The sequence below is a fragment of the Podarcis filfolensis genome, assembly GCF_964270895.1.
Source record: "Podarcis filfolensis genome assembly, chromosome: 16".
Taxonomy (NCBI): domain Eukaryota; kingdom Metazoa; phylum Chordata; class Lepidosauria; order Squamata; family Lacertidae; genus Podarcis; species Podarcis filfolensis.
This window is the reverse complement of record NC_139620.1, coordinates 28699053-28725042: the sequence shown is the minus strand read 5'-3', so window position 1 is coordinate 28725042 and position 25990 is coordinate 28699053. Positions and strand designations below refer to the sequence as shown.

The window sequence follows — 25990 nt, the reverse complement described above, 5'->3', positions numbered from 1 at the left end:
CTGCGCAGCTATCCCAGAAGCCAGAACAGCAAGAGGGATTGCTGCTTTCGCTGCGCAGCGATCCCTCTTGTTGTTCTGGCTTCTGAGATTCAGAATATTTTTTTCCTTGTTTTCCTCCTCCAAAAACTAGGTGCGTCTTATGGTCTGGTGCGTCTTATAGAGCAAAAAATACAGTACTTCGGACCAGGCATGTCACGTTGTTCTGTTGAGGTCGCCACTGCAGTTCCATCATCAGGGTCGCAATAAATTTGTATTTCCTTATTCTTTTTCAACATTCCCAGTTGTGGATTTTTGGCGGGCTGAAAGTGGGAGGCAAAGAACAGAAACAACCCAAGACTCACCAAATCTACTAAGCTGATAACAGGTTTTCCATAAGAGCTCTAAGGTCTGTACACCGCAATCCTACGTATGTCCACTCAGAAGTAAATCTCACTGCTGGGACAAAGGAAGTTGCCTTACGCAAAGTCAGACAGCTATCTAGCTCAGTATTGTCTCAGAACATCAAGAGCCCCGCTGAATCAGGCCAAAGTCCTGTCAACCCTCCAACATGCCTTTAGGAAGTCTACAAACAGTACCTGGGTGCAGTCATGCTCTGTCCTTGCGTCCTCAGGAACAGGGATTGTTCAGACATACTGCCTTTGATACTGGAGGTAATATACTGTTGAATTACAGCATGAATTTACAAGCGGTCTTCCTCATTACTGCTTTCCCTTACATGCATCTTCACTAACTGCAGCAAAACTAGGGACCTTGGTGCTGATGAAGCCTCTGGTGATTGGCTGAACTACCCTGACATCACAGAGGTGCAGGAAGCCCAAGATCCTTTGGCTGGCTCAGGTGAGCTGCTTCTGTTGCCCTAATTAGAAAGCTTTCTGGGTCTCTATCCCTCCCTGCATCACAAAGATGCCATGAGAAGGAAGGGGAAGAGAACCGTCTACACTGTTTCAGGCTCTTCTGAGAAATAAAAATAAATAGTAGAATTCATGTTAGGGAACAGGTAGCCAGTTTTGGCTTGTGAGCACGGTGGTCATCAAAACCCCCGGCATAACCCAGTTTACAAAGCTATTTCCCCTTTCCTTTTCAATCATGCCTCTGTGGATGAACTGAGATTAACTCTTCCCACATCTAGAAGCATGTGAAGCTGTTTTTATTGATTCAGACAATTGGTCCATCTAGCTCAATATTGCCTACACCTGCTGGCAGTACCTCTCCAGGGTTTTAGAAAGTCTCCTGAGACTGTCTACATTCAAATAATAATCATCATTTAGAAGAAGGTGCTCAGTCACTGAGCTACAGCCTTTTCTCTATCTGATGACGTGCTATCTTCTTCTCCATGAACTTTTGTCTTGTAATGGTCTTAAAAGGTGCTACAGGAATATTTGTGGCATTTACGTATTCATGTTACAAAACGAAACCTCGCATGACAACAGAATAGAGGGCATGAGAATTTAACCCAGACAGACAGAGTATTCTCCCCATCCTCTCTTCATACACTTTTGAAAGGATTTTAACATTGAATTGTTGCACAGGGAGGGGAGGAAATAGGACTTTAGCTTAACGTTTGCTTGGTGGAAAAGTTTTAACAAACCTAACACCAAGACCGAAAAGCCTACGTTAAAAATAATAATAATAATAATAAATGCAAGGGAAGTAAGCCATGCCACAAAGCCTTTGAGAGCATTTTTATTCAGGGTAGCAGAATGGAATTGCAAGAAAGCCTAGACCAATACAAGAAAAGGTGGTGTAGACTTGGATCTCAAAACGACAAGTTTAGAATTCAGCTTTGTTTGAAGAACCAGACAGAACCAGAAGAAAAAAGTGTGAACGCCTGAGTTGACATTGCATCGCCATTGTACTCTTCTTTCATGCATGCCTCAAATTACACTGCTCTACGGTGTATGGGGGGCAGTCTTGTTGGCCGGTGCAACCCCCACCCCACAACTGTGTGTAAAAGAAATGGGCCTTGGATTTGCAGGCTCCCACTTCCCTCTAACTCCTGTCCTTATGAACCTCTTAATATCCAGGAGTAAGAAGACCATTTCTCAGCTTTCGGGGACTGGGGTTGAGTGGGAAGGGAAGAATCTCTGGACTGCGTGCAGTGCTGCAAGAATTGGCCTTAGCCACTGAGGCCCTCCTCTTAAAGAGAACTAGTTTAAATGGGACACCCCTTTGCAAGAAGCCCACCTGACCATCCGCTTTATGCACCTACAAAAACTCTTCCTTGCTGATTGGCAGGAGTTTGTGGGCTCTATTGAGAGGCACAGCTGAAGGCAAGGGGGATAATCTTGTAACTAAAGGAGTAGCAGCAGGATCTGAAGCCTTCCGGTTCTCACGTGTTTTGAATTTTCTTCCATCAGATGCGGCCCAGCTGTTCTAGGGGAGAGTGGAAAGCCTTGCCTGAGAGAGCAAGTCGCTGAATGGAATTGGCAGAAACCATTTCCGTAACTGGGGGACCTAAAGTAAAATGTGCATTGCCGTGACTACAGAAACTGCTGTCGTAAGACAATGTCTGCGCCTGCAGAGGTTCTGGGTCATGTGTTAACATTCTCTGCACCGATGCATCTCTCAGGACAGACCCATTTCTAGCATGCGAACTAGCCTCTCAAACCAAGAACTGTGATACATTGCCTGATCTCAAGGCGAGAGGTTAAAAACAGGCATACCTCCCTTCCTAGGTGTAATAGGAAGCAACACCAGAGCAGCACAAAGGTGGGGATTCTCAACCGTGGTTCCTTGAACAATACAGGCCCTTTTCAGAGAGCACCAGTTCACAGATAGGCAGTTTTGACCTGAGAAGTTTACAATTGAAAAGCTATATATTCTCACTAGCAACGTTAACAAGAGTGACGGATAACATGAGAGCTGTGCGTGTACGGAACTAGGGGGCTAACCATGCTAACGGATGCGACTGGCAGTGAAAACCCAACAGGGCTCAAGTGAGAAGCGCTGGCGATGCAGGATTTACATACACTTCAGCTTGACAGGTGAAATTTGGCATTTTTTTTTTGTTTATTTTGAATCTGCGTGAGCGTGAATGAAACAAAGTCAGTACCAACTTTCTGCAAATGAAGACACAAAAAAATTGTGGAAATTTTGGTAAATAGACAGTGCTGGTCACCAAGCCTGAACACACACACTTAAGGAAATGCAAGTGTCCATTAAGTAAAAGGTAGTTTTTTTTGTTTTTTGTTTTACTTTAATCGCCTACCAAAGAATTTTGTCTAAGAACACTTAAAACAGAGATGCTTCATATCCCAACTTATAAAAGAAAAAACTTTTTTTTGTTTTTGTTTTTTACTTTTCAACAGAGAGGTACTTGGCTGTCAATCTTTTACGGTTTGAAATCAAAAGTTGGGAGCGGGGGAGGAGGAGGGGAGAGAGGGGTATACACAAAACATTAAAAATCCAAAAGGTTACTCTACTGCTCCCCTGACGTACGTTAGCCCTAAAATGTAGCAAAGGCAAAGTCCTACTTCCAAACTCCTTACAATTACCCACCTGGGCATGGAAAGGTTTACTAATGCAAGTTCCTGCAAAATAGAATATGATATGTTCTACTTGCGCTCTACTAAGTTTCCACAGGGATGGGGGTCCAAATGCTCACTCGAACCAGGCGTTTAAAACTCAGCAGCTCAGAAGCCACTTTTGGTCACATGGCTAGATCGCATCTTACGGTATCCTAAACTTTAAAACACTAAAAATGAAACCGGAAGGGTGTTGTTTCAAGTTATAAGGGGGTAGAACTTCACCTTACTTGAGAAGAAATGCCTGGGATTAAAAAAAGAAAGAAAGAAATACATTTAAGTTTGGCTGACCCCTGAAAATGATTACAGCTCAATTTTAGAACGGCGAATTTCGCGTAAGAATTTTATGAATGGCAGTATGCCCTGGCCACTTACTGCTGAACAGAAATTTCTTGTGTCTCCAGTAACAATCAGACAATCCATCATTATGGGAAGGTAAATTCCACAGGAGAGGGGTAATTAGATGGAAACTGTGTTCAATGACTAGCAATTTGTTTTCTGAAATTAACACTGCATGACGTTTTGCTTCTGTAACCCTCCCGAAAAAGCGAGGGTTGGCTGGGGGAACTTTGTTTTCCTCCCCTCCATTTTGGTACCTCTTGGTCCCTAATTTGCAAATTTCCCCATTGCAATGCTGTTCCGAATAATTAAATCATCTAATAGTCTGCATAGATACTAAGAATAAAAGTGTAAATTAAATCTTAAAAAAAAAATCATCACATCCCACTATTCCTTTTTGCTACAGAAAATCCTGTATCAAAAATTTCTCAGAAACAGGACTTAAGTCATACTGTAATTCACTCATGCACACAAAGCTTGGAGTTCCCCATTTAATAAACATTATTGTAATCACATCAGCCGAATTTACACGAGATCTAGGCTCGGTTCTGATTATTTTACGGAGTACACGTGGTAGATTTTATTATGTTACAAACTGGAGTTAAGAGAAACTTGAGACCAAGTTCCACAAAGCACAGTGCAACATTTTAAAGAGGGATAAAGGAAGCAAAACTGCCAAACATTCAACTCTTTCTTTTCTTTTCTTTTGCCAGGACAACAAGATAATTTTGCTAAGACATCAGTGCGATGGTGGGGTTTTGTTTCTTTGGGGTGGGGGTTTTTTTTGGGTGGGGAGAGGGAAGGATAAGGGGGAAAACTTAAATGTGGGAGGAAGGAATTGTAAGGAAAATAAGAAATAACAGCCACAACCTTTTGAACTTTTAAGGGCAGATTATAAGTCTACGATATTTTTGATAAATTCTGACAAGGGGGAAAAAAAAGAGAAACAGCATCCTTTAAAAGTATATTGAAGCAGTGATTTTAAACAAAGAAAGCAGAACTAGAACATCTTAAATTTTTAATCCTTTCTTTACAGGTTACCTAGCCCACTTTTGATTAAGAAACTGTAGAAAGTTAGTAACAGCCACAAGTTAACACCGAGAGGTGGCACTTGTCAATTTCCCATAGAGTCCTGCTTTGTGGTGTGTCTGAAATGCACTGCTCCAGATCTTCTATCACACATGGCTGACATCAACTCTGTCAGGTTTTTTTTTTTTTAGTCCACTGGTCGCTTTTCACCATATTTCTTTGTAAACTCTTCAGCGTTCTTACAGAATTTTTTACGGTCCTTAGAGTATTCTTCGGCTAGGTCGGCCCGAAGTGGGTGCTCGGGCTGGGGGTCGTTCACCAGTGCTATGAGGGACTGGATTACTGCCGAAAGAAAGCAGGGAAGATGTCAGTATTGATGTGTGAGAGCTGGGTTGGGGGGGAAAGAGTATTTCAGTACACCCAAGCCTATTGGTTTTTTTACTTTTAAACAAGTAGAGGTTTTCAATCGCCCATGGCCTCCCGCTAAAGGTGCTACTAATACCACATAAACAAAGCTATTAAAACCCATGAGAAGTTGAACTTTCAAACTGCAGCCCTAAACACCGATGGATTGAAGCTGAAACACGAAGGGAGGAGAGTGTGAACCTGACAATCATTCTGGGCTTGCTCAGAAATGGTTTGGCAAGCTGGCGTTATTGCATCCAAAAGGGTCCAACGTCTGCTTGTATTTCTGACCAACTTATGAGAAAATAGGGAATTAAGCTCATGACTGTGCAGCGATAAGTGTCCTTTTCCCAGGTTTACTTTGCAGTTCCTTTTTTCTTTCTCCCAGCTTTCAATAAAGAGTTTGTACATTATAATAAATTATTATTATTATTATATGTCAAAGAGAAAAATAACTATCAAACTTTTAGAAGACATCGGAAGGCAGCCCTGTTTAGGGAAGCTTTTAATGTTTAATAGGTTATTGTATTTTAGTGTTCTGTTGGAAGCCGCCCGGAGTGGCTGGGGAAACCCAGCCAGATGGGCGGGGTATAAATAATAAATTATTATTATTATTATTATTACAGAACTGCTGCTGTCAAAGTCTAACCATGGTACAGCCAAGGGTGTCAATGTTTTGTGAGGGTTTATGGTCAGAAGTTGTATGCCATCCCTTGTGGCGGCTGCATCCCACCCACTGTAATAAGAACTAAAGCCCCCATTAAACAAAACCTTTTACAGTTAACTCTACTTAAATTCCCACTAAAAATATAAATTAGTCTGAGAGAAACCATGGCCATCTGCTGGAAGTCTTACCTTGATCAGTTTTGGTGGCTGGCTTCCAGTTTTCAGCACTAATTACTGGCAAACAAACCTGCCCCTTTTCATCGATGTTAGGGTGATAGATCTTTGTTTTAAATGTAATCTTGGGAGGTTTGAATGGATACTCTGCTGGAAAGTTGATTTCGATTCTGAACGCACCCTTGTCGTACGGAGGATTGTCCTGGAATGAGAAGATATTGAGAACAGTTCAATACGGGATGGGTAGATTTCAGAGGAATCACCCACAAAATGTTGGCTTCAGAACTATGGCTATAATGTTTTCATTCATATAAACATTAATATATGAATGATTCAAAATCAATATACCAGGAGTTGTGTTATGTGTCACAGAAAAGATGCCACAGGAGGAGTCTAGTGAGGAAGTCGGCTACTAGAAGCAACATGCAGGACAGTGTTTTGCAGAATGAACTGGAACTTGGGAGATCTGTACTGAACTCTAAAAGCTGTGGCTTGCTAAAAGAAACCAGCAACAGAACTGCAGGCCAGGGGAGTCAAGAGAAAGGCTTTTCAAAGCAACTTGCTGTCACTGGAAAAACACCACCGCTGCCTCCCTCCAAGGAAAGCTTTAAGTGTGGGAATTGAGAATTTCCATGCCCCTCTATTCCGTCATGTGTAGCTTGACCCACTTTTAGAATTGCCTTCCTAGCTATCACTGAAGCTCTGTCCCCACCCAAGCACACATTTATTTCCCCCACTGACTTACCATAATAAAACCTCATTTTCAGTAACATACAAATACATAATAAAAATATAATAGCAGCGAGGATGGGAGGGATAAACAAAGAACAGCAAAAATCCAACAGCAGCAATGAGGAGTCGCCAATTATCCATTGAATGACCTGGGGATTGGAACAGCTTTTGTTTGGTGTCTAAAAGGTAGTCACTCCCTGTCAAGCCTTCAAGAAGGATATTCCATAGATCAGATTTCTGGGGTGCCGCTACAGAACAGCCCAAATACCCTTTCCTTCAAAGGACAGTTCTTCAGTGAGTGGGAACAGGACCAGCACCCCATAAATCCGACTTGTGTGTGGAATACCCTTGCAGTTAAAAAACAAGAACGAAAGGCACAATTCCACATGCTTCCATTCTATGATGTGTGGTTTGTGTAACGAGCATCCCTCTAGTGCATCCTACCCTCCTTTACTTCAAGCCTTCTCCCTGATCATAGTACACCCACACCATGCTGTCCCTCTGGCTCACTCAATATATGCCTCCTGGCTCTTTCTACTCCTCTCCCCTCCTGCTTCTCTCCCTGTTGATCACTCCTAGCTCACGCTCTCTGCCTCATTCCCTGACGCTGCTGCAATAACAGCATTCTCTCTACCAGGAAATAAAAGCATCAGGGAAAGAGCTGGGTGCCTAGGCCGCGTGGCACTCAATAGACACAAAAGCCGGCTGCCATTTTTGCTCTTCACTGGTCTGAAACATCGTGTTAAAAACCAAACTTTCCCTAAAGCTGAAGTTTAAAATTCAGTAAGGAAACCTGCATTCAAGAGCAACACTAGTTAAAAGAACAAATGAACTAATGAATCCATGGAAACAGTGGCTGAAAGGAACCAGAAGGCAAACACAGTTTGAGATCATTTAAAAATGGGAGGGTAAGGATTAAAAATTACGCAGGAACATCTCTTCAGGGAGGCGAATCCAATGGAAAGCTCTGCACCACCCAAGAGGCTTAGGTGCTTGTGTTGCTGACTGAGAACGCCACATGGCAAATCACAACTGAAACCAAGGGATGGAGGGAGGCTTACTGCACAAAGGAAAACATCTTGGAAAATCCCCCCTCTTTTGGATCCATACTAACTGTGTGCTCATAGATTCAGTAACCTTTAAAATTCTAGCCATCCTGCCTCTAAGGCAGGAGCGGCTAGACATCAAGTTTATCAATGCAAAAGATGGGCAGGCCTCTGAAGATACATAAAGCTTAGGGATGTTTTTAGCAGCAGGATGAGATTGAGGTCACCGTTTACCCCCACATGTCCTTTCCTGGTTAGCTTTCTTCATTTTGGCAGCCTAATTTTAAGTGGGAACAGTCATTTGTTGTTGCTTTCATTGAGCCACTATCCAATCGGACCGAACATGGGTTAGAGCTCAACATCGAGCCTACTAAATGGTGAAAGCGCTGGCGAAGAGGACCTTCTTCGCCGCCTCTTTTGCATCTGCAGAAAACAGCAGCAGACTTCTTTAGGTGGTCCGCAATCTAACAGAACCACCTTCATCACTGGGGTCTGGTGAAGAACCCAAGATCTCCTGCAATGATTCTGCAAAGTTTTTTGCAGATGAAGTCACTCAGATTCGGAAAGACGTAGGTTCTGCTGTGGTAGTGAGGCCAGGGTGGGAAAGTGCTAGAGTCCTGTCTGGTCAAGTTGCATGGGATCAATTCCAATCTGTTACCTCTGAGGATGTGGACGGGTTCTTAAACCGCTTCTTTAAAAAAAATATTTGGACCTGGCCAATATGGCCAACTATCGCCCAGTCTCAAATCGTCCATTCTTGGGCAAGGTGATTGAGTGGGTGGTTGCTGAACAACTCCAGGCACGCCTGGAGGATGCGGACCATTTGGATCCCTTTCAACCGGGATTCAAGCCTCATCATGGGACTGAAACTTTAGTTGCGCTGGTCAATGATCTCTGGTGGGCCAGGGACCGAGGTGAAAGCTGTTTCCTGGTCCTGCTGGATCTCTCAGAGGCCTCAGACACCATTGATCATGACATCCTTCTGGACTGTCTAGAGGAGTTGGGAGCTGGGAGCACTCTCTTTCCTCCTGTGTCCAGAAAGTGATGTTGCAGGGGAGAGTGTTCAGACCCCTGGGCTCTCACTTGTGGGGTGCCTCAGGGCTCAGTTCTCTCCTATGCTTTTTAACATCTATATGAAGCTGCTGGGAGAGATCAGGGGGTTTGGGCTGGGCGTTCACCAGTATGCGGATGATACCCAGTTCTACCTCTCCTTCAAAACTGAACAAGTGAAGGTCCTCCTGTCTGGAGGTGGTTGGATGGCAGCTAACAGATTGAGGCTGACTCCTGACAAGATAGAAGTAATGTTTCAGGGGGACAGGGGGCGGGCAGGTGTGGGGGACTCCCTGGTCATGAATGGAGTAACTGTGCCCTTGAAGGACCAGGTGCACAGCCTGGGAGTCATTCTGGACTCACAGCTGTCCATGGAGGTGCAGGTCAATTCTGTGTCCACGGCAGAGGTCTACCAGCTCCACCTAGCACACCAGTTGAGACCCTACCTGCCTGTAGACTGTGCATCCTCTGGTTATCTCCCGCTTTGACTACTGACTATGTGGGGCTACCTTTGAAGGCGACCCGGAAACTACAACTAATCGAGAATATGGCAGCTAGACTGGTGACTGGAAGTGGCTGCCAGGACCATATAACACAAGTCCTAAAGGATCTTCATTGGCTCCCAGTACGTTTCCAAGCACACTTCAAAGTGATGGTGCTGACCTTTAAAGCCCAAACGGCCTTGGCCCAGTATATCTGAAGGAGCGTCTCCTCCCACATCGTTCAGACCGGACACTAAGGTCCTCCTCCGAAGGTCCTCTGCTGGTTCCCCCACTGTGAGAAGTGAGGTTACAGGGAATCAGGCAGAGGGCCTTCTTGGTTGTGGCACCCTCCCTGTGGAACACCCTCTCTTCAGATGTCAAGGTAATAAACAACTATCTGACTTTTATTATAAGACACCTGAAGGCAGTCCTGTATCGGGAAGTTTTTAATGTTTGATGTTTTACTATGTTCTTATATATGCTGAGAGCTGCCTAGAGTGGCTGGGGAAACCCAGCTAGATGGATGGGGTAAAAATAATAAAATTATTATTTTTTATTATTATCACCAGGTACAAACAACCTCAGTAGCGCTTTTGGAAACAAAAGAAGCTGCTTTCACACTCACAGGAACAATAAGCCCTTGCCAAGTCAATAAGTTAGCTTCATCAACTTGGATATTACGGAAGTTCTTCATTCCACATTTGCGGATTTCTTCAAGCTCCTACAAATCAAGAATAACAAAAAAAGAATGTTAGAAAGAAAAGCCAGAAAACAGTTAACAGTTTAGGAAAACACACATTACTTTTTTCCTTTCGTATTAAGTATATGGGGATTGAAAAATGAATCAACCGCAGAACATCACTCTTCTTACTTTTGGTAGGTTACATTTCATGGCTATGCTGAGAGTAAGCTTTGTTTATGTTTCTCTAATTTGTGCCAGACATAAAATAAAATAAATACCACTACTGATAAAAATAATGTACTTTCAGTCCCACTATTTTCAATGAGAAAGACTACAGCAGGTACTCCCACTAAAATTACTGAGACTTGAAAGTGCTTCACATACCCCAAATGCAGTAATCCATAGAAGAACCAAGCATGTGTCAGAATTATATCAGCATACTGCAGTATATTACCTTAAGGCCAAAGCCAAGAGATGAAGATTACTATTGAGCAGGTTTGACTGTTTTAAACCAATGCAGTTACTAAATAATTAATTTAACATATTGCAATTGTAACCCACTTTTAGATTTTTTTTGTAATGAAAAAGGGGGACAGTGTTTGTTAAAAAAGTAATAAATAAATAAATCATGATTTAAACACATCGAGAGAGAGAAAAAAATAAAAACTCTAGAGAACACATCAGGTTCCATCAATCTCAGAGGACAATCCATTCCTCCTATCACTTGGGGCAAAGACTACATCAAAGGCGTGTCCTGCCTGATGTGTTGGACCAATGAGCATTTTAGAGAGACGCATAATTGTCACGGAGACCATGAAGTCTCTAGCTGGCTCAGTATCTTCTGTGTGGATATTGAAGTCCCCTAGGAATATCATCCTGGCGTGCTCCAACAATACCCCAGAGATCACCTCATCCAGCCCTGCTGGGCAACAGGGAAGTTTATGGTTTGGGGAGGGAGGCAACTTTCATTTGCATTTGTTTTTCAAAAAATGTTTAATCCAGAGGTATTGCACAAGAGTGTTACTCAGCAATGCCAACATTCTGGCGAAGCAGCATGTTGACAACCTCACCTTACATTCTCCAATGTTATCCCCTGCATGTTCGGGTCTTGAGAACAGCGTTCGAAACTCCCATTGCTCTAGGTGCATTTTGTGACAGGGAATTTCATTAGTGCGAGCAGTTTCTGAGCTCTGGGCGCAGTCCTGCACCTAAGATTTCAGATTAAAACTGCACAGTTGGAAGGAAAGGAGGGCCTTTTTCTGCCTCCTCACTTCCAGCCACTCTCTGAAGAGACCCTCTTAAGAATATCAGGGAGGGGGGCAAGGGAAGCATGGCTTTGTTTTCTGCAGTCTTCAGGTGAGGATTAGACCATGTGGAAAATGAACTTAAGATTTTAGCTGCAGTTCATTCATTTTCAGCTTTGTATTCTTTATAAAAAAGCGCACCTAAACATTCTGTTGTTGTGCCCATAACCTAGGTTTAAGGTGCCATTTAACTCCTAGCTTTCATACCTCAGTTTCTAAGAAAGCTAGAGAGCACAGGTCCTCTGAATTGGGTTGAAGAAATTTTGAAATGCCGTCATACTTAAGTTGCCCCAGTGTGCCTGCTTATTTATGATGTCATGCCATCATCTAGTAGCAGGTACACCGACTGGGAAGTTTCATTACAAAGAGACAGGTGCAAACTTAGCTATGGTAAGGTAAAGGGACCCCTGACCGTTAGGTGCAGTCACGGACGACTCTGGGGTTGCAGCACTCATCTCACTATTGGCCGAGGGAGCCGACGTACAGCTTCTGGGTCATGTGGCCAGCATGACTAAGCCGCTTCTGGCGAACCAGAGCAGCGCACCAAAACACCATTTACCTTCCCGCTGGAGCGGTACCTATTTATCTACTTGCACTTTGACGTGCTTTCGAACTGCTAGGTTGGCAGGAGCTGGGAGCAAGCAACAGAAGATCACCCCGTCGTGGGGATTCGAACCGCCAACCTTCTGATTGTCAAGCCTTAGGGTCTGTGGTTTAGACCGCAGCGCCACCCTCGTTCCTTTAACTATGGTAGGTCACAGCTATTGCTATTGCCATAGCAATAATACTTTACTTCTTGTAAACTTGCTGAAAGCTAAAGGTAAACAGACCTGGTATGGTGTTTCTCCACTGATCCCAAGTAGAACACATAGGAACAGCAAAGAAAAGGCAAACACTGGCTATACTGTCACAACCCAAAGATGCCAGCAAATAATAATTGTATATAAATAGAGACTGGCATTATGGAAAGACATGCTATCCAAACTTATATGAACAAAGGGGACAAAGAGCACTGAAAAAGATTCTCAAACTTCATCACAACAAGCCTTCCCAAAATAAACTATTCACCTGGCAAGACTCATCCATGCAAGAAGCCCTCACATCAGTAAAATGGGAAGGACAAAATGAGATCCCATGCAGAAAGCATTCAGACTGATTCTACAGAAGCAAAAGCGTGTGGTCCACTGACTTCCCCTTCCCTAAGGAGACACTGTTTGTGTAGTCAAGGAGAATTTATTCCCCTTGAAAACTGGCCAGGCCTCTCTAGCAATAGCCTACCTGAAAGTTGTGAGAACCCTTTCCTTTTATTTAATGCATTTTACCACACTCTTTTTAACTGAAAAGGCTCTCGGAGCAGCTTACAATGATCAGTAGTAACACAGTCCTCGCCTTCAGACTTACAAACTGAAGAGCGTGACACACAAGAGAAAGGAGGAGGAGACTGGGAGAAAACACACACATACTCAGGTGCCAATTCTTCACATTTCTGCTGTTACAGAAACGGCGAGGAAACAGTTCAGGTAACCTGGTGGAACTAAAGACAGGGGATCTCTCAGTCTCTGTAGCCTGGTGTAAATGATATAACCAAGCTGCTTTATTAGGGGCCTAATCTGATTATTTAGTACTTAGCTATCACCCATAGACCTAAAATATATACTATGTACTTTTGGCTTCTATTTTTACATAATTAAAATGTTTTTCAGTGACATCTACTAATTACTAATGGACATTGTGACTGGTAATTTTACAAGGGACAAGGGTTATGGGGGGGGGGAGATAGAAATCATCCCATTTTTAAACTCTAGCTCCCAGACTATACACCACCTAGCCTATTATTGTCTACTCCAGCCTCCTCAACCTGATGTCCTCCAGGCATGTTATAGACTACAATTCCCATCATCCCTGATTATTGGCTATGCAGGCTGGTGCTGACAGGAATTGTAGTCCAAAATAGCTGGAGGGTACCAGGTTCAGAAGGACTAGCTTACTCAAACTTGCAACAGCTCTATCAGGTCTTAAGCAAAGGGAAATCCTTGGAGATGGCAAAGATTGAACCAAAAACTTTTACATGCAAGCATTAGGCTCTGCTACTGAACTATGGTCCTCCCTGATGTGTTTACAACAAAGCCAATCATTAGCAGATATAAGGTGAGTGACCAGGACTTAAAAAAAAAAAATAAAAGCCTGATTCACCTGCATTTACCACTGGTGTCTACTGTCATGATGTACCCACACAATAACAAAAAAATAACTGCAACTTTTGCTGCATTCCCATGAAATGAAAAAGTACTCTGATGGAAGTTCATTGTAAGGCTCAACATATAGTTATTTTTAAAATGTCTCAGTAAACTGCTAAAATTGTGCAAAGCTCAGTCCAATCTGACATGGCACTCTGCAAACAGCTTATTGTACACCTATGGAAATAAACATAAAACAAGCAGGAAACAGCCAATGGAATGCGAAACTTAGGCAACAGGTTTTTGTTGAGTCTCTCCTTTAGTGTGACTAATCACTTCCCTTAGTATAGAAACTAGCTACTCTGTTAGTATCAAGGTTAATTCAAATCACCAAAGAAAAAATGCCAGATTATAATCACAGATTTCTTCAAACGAGCCTATTGGCTGATCATATACTTCAAAATAAATACTAATTGATTGCTGCAATCATAAAAATATGGTAGGCTTTTGCACACAGATGCTAGCTGGAATACTCAAAGGATCTTCTCCTTTTCAGGTTTCCTTTCTGTTTTGATCTGCCTGTCTCCTTTCTTATACAACTGCCCTTTTCTACCTGACTCTTGCCCCACAAGGAAGTACAAAATCTCAACCAGAAGAAAGGTCTGGTAATCGTTACTCAGCAGTGTTCTCTATGAGACTGAAGGTAAAGGCCCATGAAATGGTCAAATGCTTACAGCAGGCTTAGGGAACCTAAAGCCTACCAGATGTTTGACTACAACTCTCATTATCCCTGGCCACAGGCTGGGATTGATGGGAGTTAAAAACCTTCAACATTTCCGAGACCACAGGCTGGCCAGTCCTAGTTTACAGTACTGACAGAACCAACTGAAGAGATCAGACTGCTATTAAGCACAAAAAATGAGTCACAGTCACCCAGATCTGTCAGTGGATGACACCTGTGGCAGTCTGCTCAGCCCCTGGCCCTTAGCAACAAGCTATAAAGTAGGTACACAATCTATTGTGCCATGCAATGATCAACAAAGATGTTTCCCCCACAGTTCTTTGTAAGAAAAAGCAATTGGTTCAGTTTTAAGCGGTTACTTTTAAGAGAGTAGCTTCTCATAGCTAAAACTCAAATACAAATAGTCTCCACCTCCCTAATCCTAAACCAATTAGCCATTCTGAATCAAAATGTATTTAAAAGTCTTCCTAATTGGAACAGATTAGAAAAAGGTAACAAAAAATGATATTTAAGGAGATGTGGTTCCATACTACTATTTAATGTGAATGAAACATTATACAGTGGTACCTCAGGTTAAGTACTTAATTCGTTCCGGAGGTCTGTTCTTAACCTGAAACTGTTCTTAACTTGAAGCACCACTTTAGCTAATGGGGCCTCCTGCTGCCGCTGGAGCACGATTTCTGTTCTCATCCTGAAGCAAAGTTCTTAACCCAAGGTACTATTTCTGGGTTAGCGGAGCCTGTAACCTGAAGCGTATGTAACCCTAGGTACCACTGTAGTGCACACATTTAACATTATGTGTTTTGATAGCCTATCAATATAGTTATGATTATGTAGAGCGTTTTGTCTGAAGCACTGTCAAGATATATAACATTGCAAGGCCTCCGGCCTGGCAGTAAACAAGCTAGTGCAGACCATAAGAGGGTCTCAATAAGACACGTAAGGGCACTGAAAAAGGCAGCCCAGCTGTTTGTAAAGAAAATCAGGATGGTCTTCAGATATGGTATCTGCTCAGTTGTTCACACATGGCTATTAAAAGTTCACTCAGCACTTGGGCTGTGCATGTATATATATTTAAAAACATATATGGGCAAGGCTAACACTGAAAATGAACAGGAAAAGGGGACTCCTGGTTGTCAGAAAGCAATCTGTAAGCCTGGCCTTCCACAATCTGATGCCCTCCAGGTGTTTTGCATTAAAACTCCCATTTAACCCAAGCCAGAGTGGTCATATTGGGGAAGATTAAAGGTAAAAAAAGGTAAAGGACACCTGGACGGTTAAGTCCAGTCAAAGGTGACTATGGGGTTGCGGAACTCATCTCTCTTTCAGGCTGAGGGAGCCGGTGTTTGTCTGCAGATAGTTTTCCGGGTTATGTGGCCAGCATGACTAAGCCGCTTCTGGCACAACGGAACACCGTGACAGAAACGCCGTTTACCTTCCCGCCGGAGTGGTACCTATTTATCTACTTGCACTGGCATGCTTTCAAACTGCTAGGTTGGCAGGAGCTGGGACAGACCAACGGGAGCTCACCCATGGTATCCCAAAGGCAGACTGTAGACTTCCCACATCTTACTGAACCATCTGAGATGGGAAGCAATGCCTTCAGTAGCATAAAAGGGGCTGACCTACTAATGGCCACTAGGGCACCACCCTTTCCCCTTTCTGATACAAATTAGTAGCACAAGCCACAATAACGGTATAAAGTGTCCCATTTGCTTGCATTTCTGTGAAACAGAAAGGGGCATAGTCATGGCAGTGACTATGAAGAATGAGATTGGGATATAGCAGTGAAATCTGGGGCAGCAGTCAGGATTTGGGGAAACAGCTACTCTGGCACTTAAGAGGGTGTTCAAAGAGGAGTCCACATGATGGGGAGTGGAAAGGTCCGGGGAAGAAGCTCAGATCCAAAGAGGAAACACTGGGAATGGTGAAGGGATTTTGGCAGGCAAAATGAGGAAGGGTGGTACTGGGATTCCATAGCAAAGTTTTGTTTTGTTTAAAAGTTGGCACCTCCACACCACCAGTGATTCCCACCTACCCACATGTGATATATTGGTGGTGTGGAACCCAGGCCTCTGCCAAGTTTTGTCCGGTAACCCATTTTTATTTGCTTAATCTCCATTTTGAAATTCATTATTTCATTTTGAAGCCCCCCGACTTCTGAATAATGGCAACATGGATCACATATTATTGTCTCTCTGGCTTCATACTGAATTTTCAATAGTTGGTGGCTTTTACAAACAACAACAACATATCGCCACATTTATTTCTGTTTGTTAACCATTCCTACACCACCTGCAATGCTGTCTGTTGTTGACAAGATGCTCTTCTGGAAGTTTCATGGGGAAAATATGTCACAAATCAGAAGGAAGCAGGTAGCTAGCAATGGATGCTAACATTAGAGCAGTCCCTTTTGAGGAAATTGGGCAATTTTAAAAGAGAAGCAGAAGTTCAGCAATGCTGAGTGACAAGATGCCGGGAATCCAGCATATAGTATTGCTTGTAATCTTTACCATTAAAGCACTTCAACCTCCTTTGCTGAAATCACTCATGTACCTTTCACCCTGCACTTTGCCCATCATTTCCTTTTCAGGAGACAAATCCTGCAGCATATCTCAAAGAATGAATCTCCACCCACCAACTAGTATTACTATGCTCAAATATTCAAACTGATAGCACACATTTAGATTTAAAACACACTGGAAGCTCTAACTTTGCATTCTTGCTTCTAAACCTTAAATACACAAATCAATCATACTCTCAGCCTTCACTCTAACGAGACTCTTTCATCAAACAAAGAAATAAAGAAAGAGGAGAAAACTGAGATTCCACGAAGAGACAAGGAAATGACTGGAAGCTGCATGCAGCTTGGAGGCCGTATGTTGCCACTCCCAATAAGAAGTGATTCAGAATATCCTCTCCCTCTCCACAAAAAGGAGTTAAGTCTCAAGTTATTGCAATTAAAATTTGAGAAAAGATCCTTTCCTCTATTTTATTGGTGGGGAGGGGAGGAATTCTATTCCCTGTTCTGAATATTGTATGGACTCCCTGTCAGAAGCCCTGCAGAGCCACTGCCAGTCAGTGTAGACAACACTAAGCTAGATGGATCAGTGGGTCTGACTTGGTATTAGGCAGCTTCCTAACTAGGCATATAATTCCAATATGGCTATCTTGGAACTATAATATGTCAGGATACTGTCTGATATTGATGAGAGTATTCAGAACAATGACGTCGCTGTTAACTCCAGAGCCCCCCAGTGGCAGTAGCCATGCAAATGCATTTTCAAATGAGACACAGACATATATTACTACGCCCATCTAACTTTGCATAAATTTGAATGTTAATTCATGCTGGCATGCATATTTAAAAATAGCACATTAGCTAAAGTTAAGGATGGGCTAAAACAATGAACTAGGGGGGGGGGGGTCACAGCAAACAATGACCTGTTGAAACTTCTGTTGGAAGCCACCCAGAGTGGCTGGGGAAACCCAGCCAGATCGGCAGGGGTATAAATAATAAATAATTATTACTACTACTACTACTACTACTACTACTACTACAACATACAATTCTATTATTTGCTTTCAAATAATGTGTTCAGTGGAGTATCTAGCAGTGAGAATTTAGCTGAAAATAAAGTTAGAAAAGAATATACGGACCACCACTCTCAATCTAATCTACTAAGTTTTAAACTCATTATTTTTACCCAAATGTGTCCCAGTGTTATGGTCTACACGACATATATATCTCCTGCCCCCCCTTTCCCTGACAGGAACACAAGGCGGCTTACATATAAAAATAAGAACAGATAAAAACATGGGAAGAATTGTTAAAAAACAATTAAACATACTATTATATATTTATATTAGTCAGCTTGTGCCCAGTTGCTTGGTGCAGTGCCACCACATCAGAGTATCGAACGAAACACACACATATCAGATTTTTTTAAAACAGGAAAAAGTTACTAGCAAAAACATAAATAGCTTGATGAGTCAACAGCTCATTTACAAAAGATCTGAATACAAATGCTCCAAGTTAGTTTCATGGGAGTGTTTGCCGCTGTTAGTTTATGCAGGAGTTCAGCTGAGTAAATGTTTGACTACGTAGCTGTTCAAGCAAAAACTTTTTAAAATCAACCTGCTTGCTATTTCCTTGCCTTTCAGGCAGAAATTTGAAGACAACTGTGTTAACATTTCAATGTTTCTGAACACTCCAAATTTAAAAAGTGAAAATCACAATTTGGGTTAAAACTTTTTTAAAAAACTTATTTCCCTAAGGAGCTGGTGTCATTTTAATGCCACAAAATGATTTGCTGTAAACATGGGGCAGTTCCTTTCATCTCACCAACCTTAACTAATAGATAATATACATGGTTTCATATAGCCAAGAATCTTCTATAAATATGTATCTTCCACCAACAGAAAGTGGTCCATTTCATTTCCATGAGAAACAGAAACAAAAAGTACATTTTGTGGCATGGGTCAGCCCTCACGCAAGGCCACTGGGTTCTCATGGAAGTGCTCTGGAGGGGTCATCTCCCATGATGGTGGCAGCACTTTAAAGGAATTTGGGTGTTTATGCACAGAAAACGCAAAGAGTACCTTCTTATGAGCTCTGCAGCAGCCCTGCATTAGCCCCACACCGCCATGTGGGGGTTTGCTGCATGCCCGAACTAGGACAGTGTACAGATTTTAACATGCTAATGACACAATATGGTATCAGTACACACAACACTGAGACAGTGGCTCGCAGAATTGGACAGAAGGACTCCACCAATAGCAAAACAGTGGCCAAATGACACTGCTATGCTGGGACTTGCCCATGACCTTCAGCACAGAACAGCTTTTTAAGGAATGAAACAAGGCCACTAACAGCCCTTTTACATTGGCAACTTATGTTTACTGAACAAGGATCTTGTAGCAACACCACCACACTCTTGTGCAGATGGTCTCAGGTGCACTTCAAACGATTTTTATGGGGAAATGATTGCATACTAAATAAATAAATAGTTTGAAGACATGTTTAGTAAAACAGCATTAGGCAAATTGCTGCTTTCCCTGCTCTTACACTGAAGTATTAACAAATAAATTTTCTATATGAATTATCCTACCTCTGTCATTTCTGGGAGAAGATACCATTTTTTTATTTACATCTTGGTAAAATGACATTTGACAAAGCTGAACCGTGCTGGCCCATTTGCCCCCAAATGTAAAGGGTTACTGTGTTGTATTAGAAACAGGAGTTTGAGCCTTCTTTGGCAGTTGTTTGACTGGGACATCGGAGGCCACATTTGGTCATACTCTGCACTAGAACAGAATCAACCAAAGAGGCAGCCGCTTTGAAAACAGAAAGGCCAGTATTTTGTTATAGCTTTAGTTAGCCTCTATCTGAACCCATGCTCTAGATTCAAGTCATCAAAATTCTATGGTATAGATTTCAATTACTCTCTCTTGGTACCGAGATATAAATTACTAGTTAAATCCATAATACAAGAAAAGGAAATATTATTTGTAAAACACTACATATATTGTATGGGAATTAGAGTTCATACAGACAGATCAGGGAGTGCATGACCCAACTACACTTTTGTTAGTCAAAAGCAATAACATGCCATCTAGTCCTCAGATAATAGTCAAGATATCCTATCATTTTTAGTTTATTTTAAATCAGGGTGCGACAGCACACCAAGACTGAGCGCAAGTGCAGAGCTAAGGTGGGAGTGGGGGGAGTATTAAAGCATTTAAAGAAAGTTGTGGCAAAAATGGTTGCCCAATCCGCATGTGAAAAGATGCTATTACTTAACAGAACCCGTGTTGGAAACTCAGGTATATAAGCTAGGCGCCAAATGGCTCCTGAAACCAAAGTTACAGTCACCAAAATGGGATGTCTAGCTGCCATTTGGGGGCAAGAGAGCTCTAAAGCCTTATTTTTCAAATGATGGACTGAGTGTGATTGATTCTCAGTTAAACATCTGGCTAGTTCAGATGACAACCTTGAGCTACATTAAGAGCTTTGAGAACTTGAAGAAGAAAAGTCCCTTGATCCAGGGACAGTTCACATATATTTTGGCCTATTCCTTCCTCTTTTTCTTATTGGTGACTGCTCCTACCCAGGCTGCACAGAAAAAGCCTTTTGGTTCCAGAAATTGATTCCAATTGTGCAGATTAAATATAACTGATAGAATTACACAGGATGTTGTATTAGTATGTGAAAATAGTCCAGATCCAATGATCTCCAGGTATGCACCTCCAGGCATCTTTACTTGGTCAGAAGAGTCTGATAGCTAGGTGCAAAATGCACCTGGTGCCTGGCTAATTTCAAACACGGAACAAAACAGCCTCATCGGCAAAAAACAAACACACACAAAACCTATGGTAGGGGATTGCTGCTGAGCGACAGCCTAGTTTGTCATGAGCAACACCTCCAAGAAAAATAAACACTCTTCTTCTTCTTTGGCGATCACTCGTAGCCGAGTAAGATTGTCTTCCATAAACACGGTTTTAACATGTTGTGCAGATGCCTGATGATCGTCTTCCAAAGCAACTACTCTATTCCGAACTTAAAAATGGAAAGCGTAATGCTGGTGGTCAACAAAGGAGGTTTTAAAGACTGTCTCAAGGCAAATCTTAAAAAATGTAGTATAAACACTGGCAACTGGAAAACAATGGCCTGCAAGCGCTTCAGTTGGAGAGCAGCCTTTACCAAAGGTGTCATGGCCTTTGAAGACACTCAAACTCAGGACGCAAGGGAGAAATGTGCTAAGAGGAAGGCATGCTTGGCAAATCCACACTGTGATCAACTCCCGCCCGGAAACCAATGTCCCCACTGTGGAAGGACGTGTGGATCCAGAACTGGCCTCCACAGTCACTTACGGACTCATTGTTAAAACCGTGTTTATGGAAGACAATAAAAACATTCAAAACTTCAGAAGTGTGTCTGGCTTACCACCAGTTACAGACCACTTCCAACAGACAAGAGCTGCACTTAAGACAATCACCTGCCATGCAGCCATTGAAATAGCAATGGATGAGCTTACTCTAGGGTAGGGTGGGAAATGATGACTCCACTTCCCTTTAGTGTTCAGAAAATGAATTAACTTCTAAACACAAGTACAAACTTGAGTAAAGAGCTCTAGATTCCATGTAAAACCAGGTTTCAGATGTCCACTCACTGTTTAAAGCAGGAGTATTACCCAGGCAGCATTAACTGCAGCCAGAATGGCCAATGGCAAAGAATGATGGAAGCTGGAGGTCCAACAACATCTGGGGTGCCACAGATTCTCCACCCCTTCTACTAAAATATATCCTGGAAATGCTCTAAAAGGCAATTCTTAATGTTTATATTCCATTTACTTACTTCTGTCAACCACCTAACTGTCTGAATATGTAATCACCCTATTTAAATTATCTTAAAAATATTTTACCATGGGGAAAGGTTTGCTATGACAAAGCCTGAGAATCTCTGCTTTCCAATAAATTCCAGTTATTTCAGTTTCTGTAGATAGTTCTTAGTAGTTCATCAGTAACTGTCTGTTTCAAAATACTATATAAAAGAGTGTATATAAGATAACCCTTGTAACAGACAGGAAGTTTATTACAATATTAAAATAGTCTTTTCTTTCAGATTCAACATTTACTTTTGTAAAATCCTAATTCTCATCTATATGCCCGGATCTAATTCAGGGTTGTGGAACCTGTAGCCCACCAAGTTAAAAATAGAGGGAATGACAAATTACAGAAGCCAGTCAATAAAAGGACACACAGTCCCCAGAATTTCTACTGCTTTACGCTGCCATGATGCTATCTCATATTATGGAAACATTATTTTAGATCAAAACCTAATATCAGACTAGTAGTGGTAAATACAAATAGAATTAAATAAACATAAAGGAGGGGTTCCTTATGGACAAAGTGGTTCATGGCTCAGATACAAAATACGGTACCTGATAATTATTATTCTGTGAAGCTCTCACTGAAATCAACATTAAATGAGCCATGTTTAAGTTTTAGAACCAGTGAGGAATATAATTGGCAATTTACTAATAACTTCTAATAGAGTATATAGATTAAAAGCAACTTAGGTTAAAACTACGTTTTTAATCTGTGCTTCATTCAGCAAATATTATTAAACTGAGAAGTAGACTAAGCAAAGAATAGACCCTGGAGGGGAACATTTCAGATATAAGTATGAAAGTTTCACTTTCCTTTTCAATAACGAATAATGTCCTTTCTTGGCCCTCTTCAGAAGGAAATGCTGATTACACCACCTCCTTCGCTATAGCAAACAGATATGCATGGGCGGTGAGGGAAGATTAACACACAAATGTATATACATGCTGTGGCAGCATTCTGTACATCTATATTATTAACATCAGTAGCTCAGGCTTACAGCAAGGGTAGGGAACCTTTTTTTTTTTACTGTCAAAGGCCATGTTCCCTTAGGGGTAATCCACTGAGGGCCACCTGTCAGGAGTGTGAAGGGCCACAACCAGTTTTGAGCAAGGCCTATGTTATTCCATCTTTCTGCCACACCCTTCTCTCTCCTCCTTTTCATCTCCATCTAGTGTGCTACCAGGTAGGGGGTTAAGAGGAGATAGATCTCTTTTGCAAGAGGCCTGAAATAATCACTGACAAGAGAGATCCCCCCCCTACTTTCATTGCTCCATTTAACCATATCCCCACCCCAGTTTCCACATCTCTTTCCAGATTCATCACACACCTACACTTAGGCCGAAGGCTGCAAGCAGTCCTAGGGCAAGAATTTGCCCATCCTGGTAGACAGCATCAAGACCAGTATCGTATGCTGGAGAGCTGCATGCTATATTTTGTCCAAAATTACTTATTTACCATATGCAGCAAACGGCTTGAGAACTACAGCTCTAGATACAATCTCTACAGGTCTAAAACACCAATATTATAATTATGTCTGTAAATCCTACCAGCATAGGTATGGGTTCAGAAAACACACTGAAAGTCCTGCACTCTCTCCTGTGCAGACTGGTCACTATTCATATATGTGCCTCTTAAACTTTTTAGGAACTGCATAGTATTAGTCAAAAACATGCAAATAACTGGTTTAAGGACAGATGGGTGGTGCGGGTGGGATGACAAGGAAAAATAGTTACTTTTATTATAATTATTTGTTGAACTTGTATACCACCCTAGACCCGTATACCTCAGGGCGGTTCAATCTTCCTCTAAAAGTACAATACTATTATGTCTGGCATATCAATACAGAGAGAGTGGATTTAAGTTTTTTTTTTTAATTAAAAGAACAGGTTATTTCTTGAAACAAGAACCCACCCCAACTTTTGCTTTACACATAAGCTTAAAGCCATGCTGACAGTAAAAACTGACTACACAAATGGTAAAACTGTTAGGATTTATATACGGTTGTAAGAGCTTCCCAAGTGAAATCTGTTCCCAGTCAGCATCTAAGAAGAATTAAAACAATTTCAATGACATAATTTATTCAATTGTCCACACATTTCCCAAGTTCTGGACAGTAAACTTTACTCACCAAATAAATTAGAAAGCAACCTTACTATGCCTGTACCCAATTATAAACATAGTTCATTGACTAAATGCCATATAACTAATTACATATGCACAGAACAACAACAACAACTTATTATTTATAAGCCACTCTGGGCGGCTTCCAACAACATTTTAAAAATACATTAAAATATCAGTCATTAAAAACTTCCCTAAACAGGGCTGCCTTCAGATGTCTTCTAAACGTCAGATAGGTGTTTATTTATTTGACATCTGGTGGGAGGGCATTCCACAGGGCAGGCACCACTACCAAGAAGGCCCTCTGCCTGGTTCCCTGTAACCTCATTTCTTGCAGTGAGGGAACTGCCAGGAGGCCCTCGGCGCTGGACCTCCGTGTCTGGGCTGAACGAGGGGGGTGGATACGCTCCTTCAGGTTTATGATTAAGAATCTCTTAAGCAAAACAAAACCAACTTTTACTCATGACAGGTATCTTCGAAGAGGCATTCCCTCTTGTGAAAGACAAAATGAGAAATGCCTCTTCTATGATGAAGCTTGCCACTAATGGGAATTTGATGAACTTGTGATAAATTCATCAGGGGCACCTTTTTCCGTCAAATATTGCAGCGCAATTATAATACAATCTGTCATGCTACAACAGCTGCAAAAGCCGTATCTGGATGTAAACTATACGTGTTAGTGAAAGGAATGCGCTAATAGTGACGCAAAAACTGATGATGCATATGCAGAACAGCTTTTAATCTGTGTTTATGAAGGCTGTGGAGCAAACGTCACTCTCTCATCCTAGATATGACTGTATCACTCCAGGGGAACAACATAGCCTCCCTTGGACTAGTACAGTGTTAATCCGTTGTCGGGGCAAAACGAAACTAATTCACAGGATATGTGTCATCTTAAAAAGCCTAACCGATTTGGGCTGCAAACTCCCTGAACGTAGTCACACTTACTCCCAAGTATACGCCAAGCCCTTATTGTGGCACATGCTTTCCAAAGCCTCTTTTGTTGCCCATCCTTGCCGGTTGGGGGGGGGGGGGAGAGAGATCTCCTTCCTTACATAACCCAGAACTGAATAAAAAGCCACCGTTTTGATCCCGTGCCTGAAGAAGTAACTTTGGAAGATCTGAAGGCTTTTTGAAGGAAGGCCGCGGGAAAAGGGGAAAAAAGGAAGGAGGCAGCCAAGCCATCCCCACCTGAAGTGACTTTTGAACCCGTTTCCAGCTTACTCAAGAGAGGGAGGTGGCGATAAACGTGGAAGAATTCCCGTTCTTATTTTAAAAAGGAAAAGAGAGATCCACCCCACACGGCCTACTGGATCAAAAATAACGATTTAGTCTTTATTTTTCCCCCCTCCACAGTTCCCACAAAGGACCGACTTCGAAAGAGTCTCCTCTTTTGTAGCGTCGGAAGCCACCACCCACCTCCTCCCACTCCCGGCGACACTCCGCCCCGAATCCGAAGCGGGGTCTGGGCTCGCCGCCTTCCCTTCTCCCCGGCCCGGCGAGTGGGGTGGGCTGGACGGAGGGGCCCCCGAGCTCCCCCAACCCGGAGACGCCCCAATGGACGCGGGTTGCCCGGAGCGAGGAGGAGGCGGCCACTGGCGCCGGCGCCGCCGCCGCCATCCCGCCCTTTGCTTAGTCACCGCGGGAGCCCCTTCTCGGGCCGGGGCTGCCGGTGTGAGGAGGGAAGAGGCGGAGGAGAAGCCTCCGCTGCCGCCGCCGCCGCCCTCCAGCCCCTTCCCGAGGCGCTCTCGGGAGCCGAGGCCTACGCTTCCCTCAGGCGCCGGCGGAGGAGGCGAAAAAAGAGAGAGGGAAGAGCGAAGCGGAAGCGGCTCCGGCGGCCCGAGCCGGGGGGGGGGAAGGGGAAAGCGGGGGAGCGGGGGCTTCGGGAGCCGGGAAGGGACCGCTCTCCTCCGCCGCCCGGCCCGCGAAGAGCCTCCCGCCGCTCCCCACCCCGCCCCGGCCCTGCCCGGCGGGCGAGCTCTCGGATGTTACCTTCATCAGCCTCCTGCTGGCCGCCATCTTGGATCTGCTGCCGCTGCCCCACAATGCATGGCGGCGGCGGCTGCGGACGAGGCGGCTACATAGACCCTGCGCTTCCTGGAGTTGACACGCGCCGGGCGGGAAG

The 25990-nt window shown here is 43.0% G+C and overlaps 2 protein-coding genes across 5 annotated transcripts in view; one reads left to right on the top strand and one right to left on the bottom strand.

The window, feature by feature from the left end:
• Positions 1–4793, top strand: part of YDJC (YdjC chitooligosaccharide deacetylase homolog) — a 107707-nt gene extending 102914 nt beyond the window's left edge. For all 4 annotated transcript variants that reach the window (XM_083590548.1, XM_083590546.1, XM_083590549.1 and 1 more), the window contains one exon: positions 175–4793. The gene's annotated coding sequence lies outside the window, so the exon portion shown is untranslated. The remainder of the gene's footprint in view (positions 1–174) is intronic.
• Positions 1668–25990, bottom strand: UBE2L3 (ubiquitin conjugating enzyme E2 L3). The gene is made up of 4 exons (XM_083590730.1): positions 25858–25990; positions 10073–10168; positions 6153–6339; positions 1668–5234 (listed from the first exon to the last, which is right to left on the bottom strand). Exons 1-4 carry the CDS (start codon positions 25882–25884, stop codon positions 5080–5082), a joined length of 465 nt encoding a protein of 154 aa, XP_083446856.1. The 5' UTR covers positions 25885–25990; the 3' UTR covers positions 1668–5079.

Excerpts from the sequence above, each read along its gene's own strand:
- UBE2L3 (XM_083590730.1), bottom strand. The coding sequence starts at position 25,884 with ATGGCGGCCAGCAGGAGGCTGATGAAG. Across the intron at positions 10,169-25,857 it reads CCAGCAGGAGGCTGATGAAG|GAGCTTGAAGAAATCCGCAA; the intron begins GTAACATCCGAG and ends CTTGATTTGTAG. Across the intron at positions 6,340-10,072 it reads GGCAAGGGCTTATTGTTCCT|GACAATCCTCCGTACGACAA; the intron begins GTGAGTGTGAAA and ends TTCTCATTCCAG.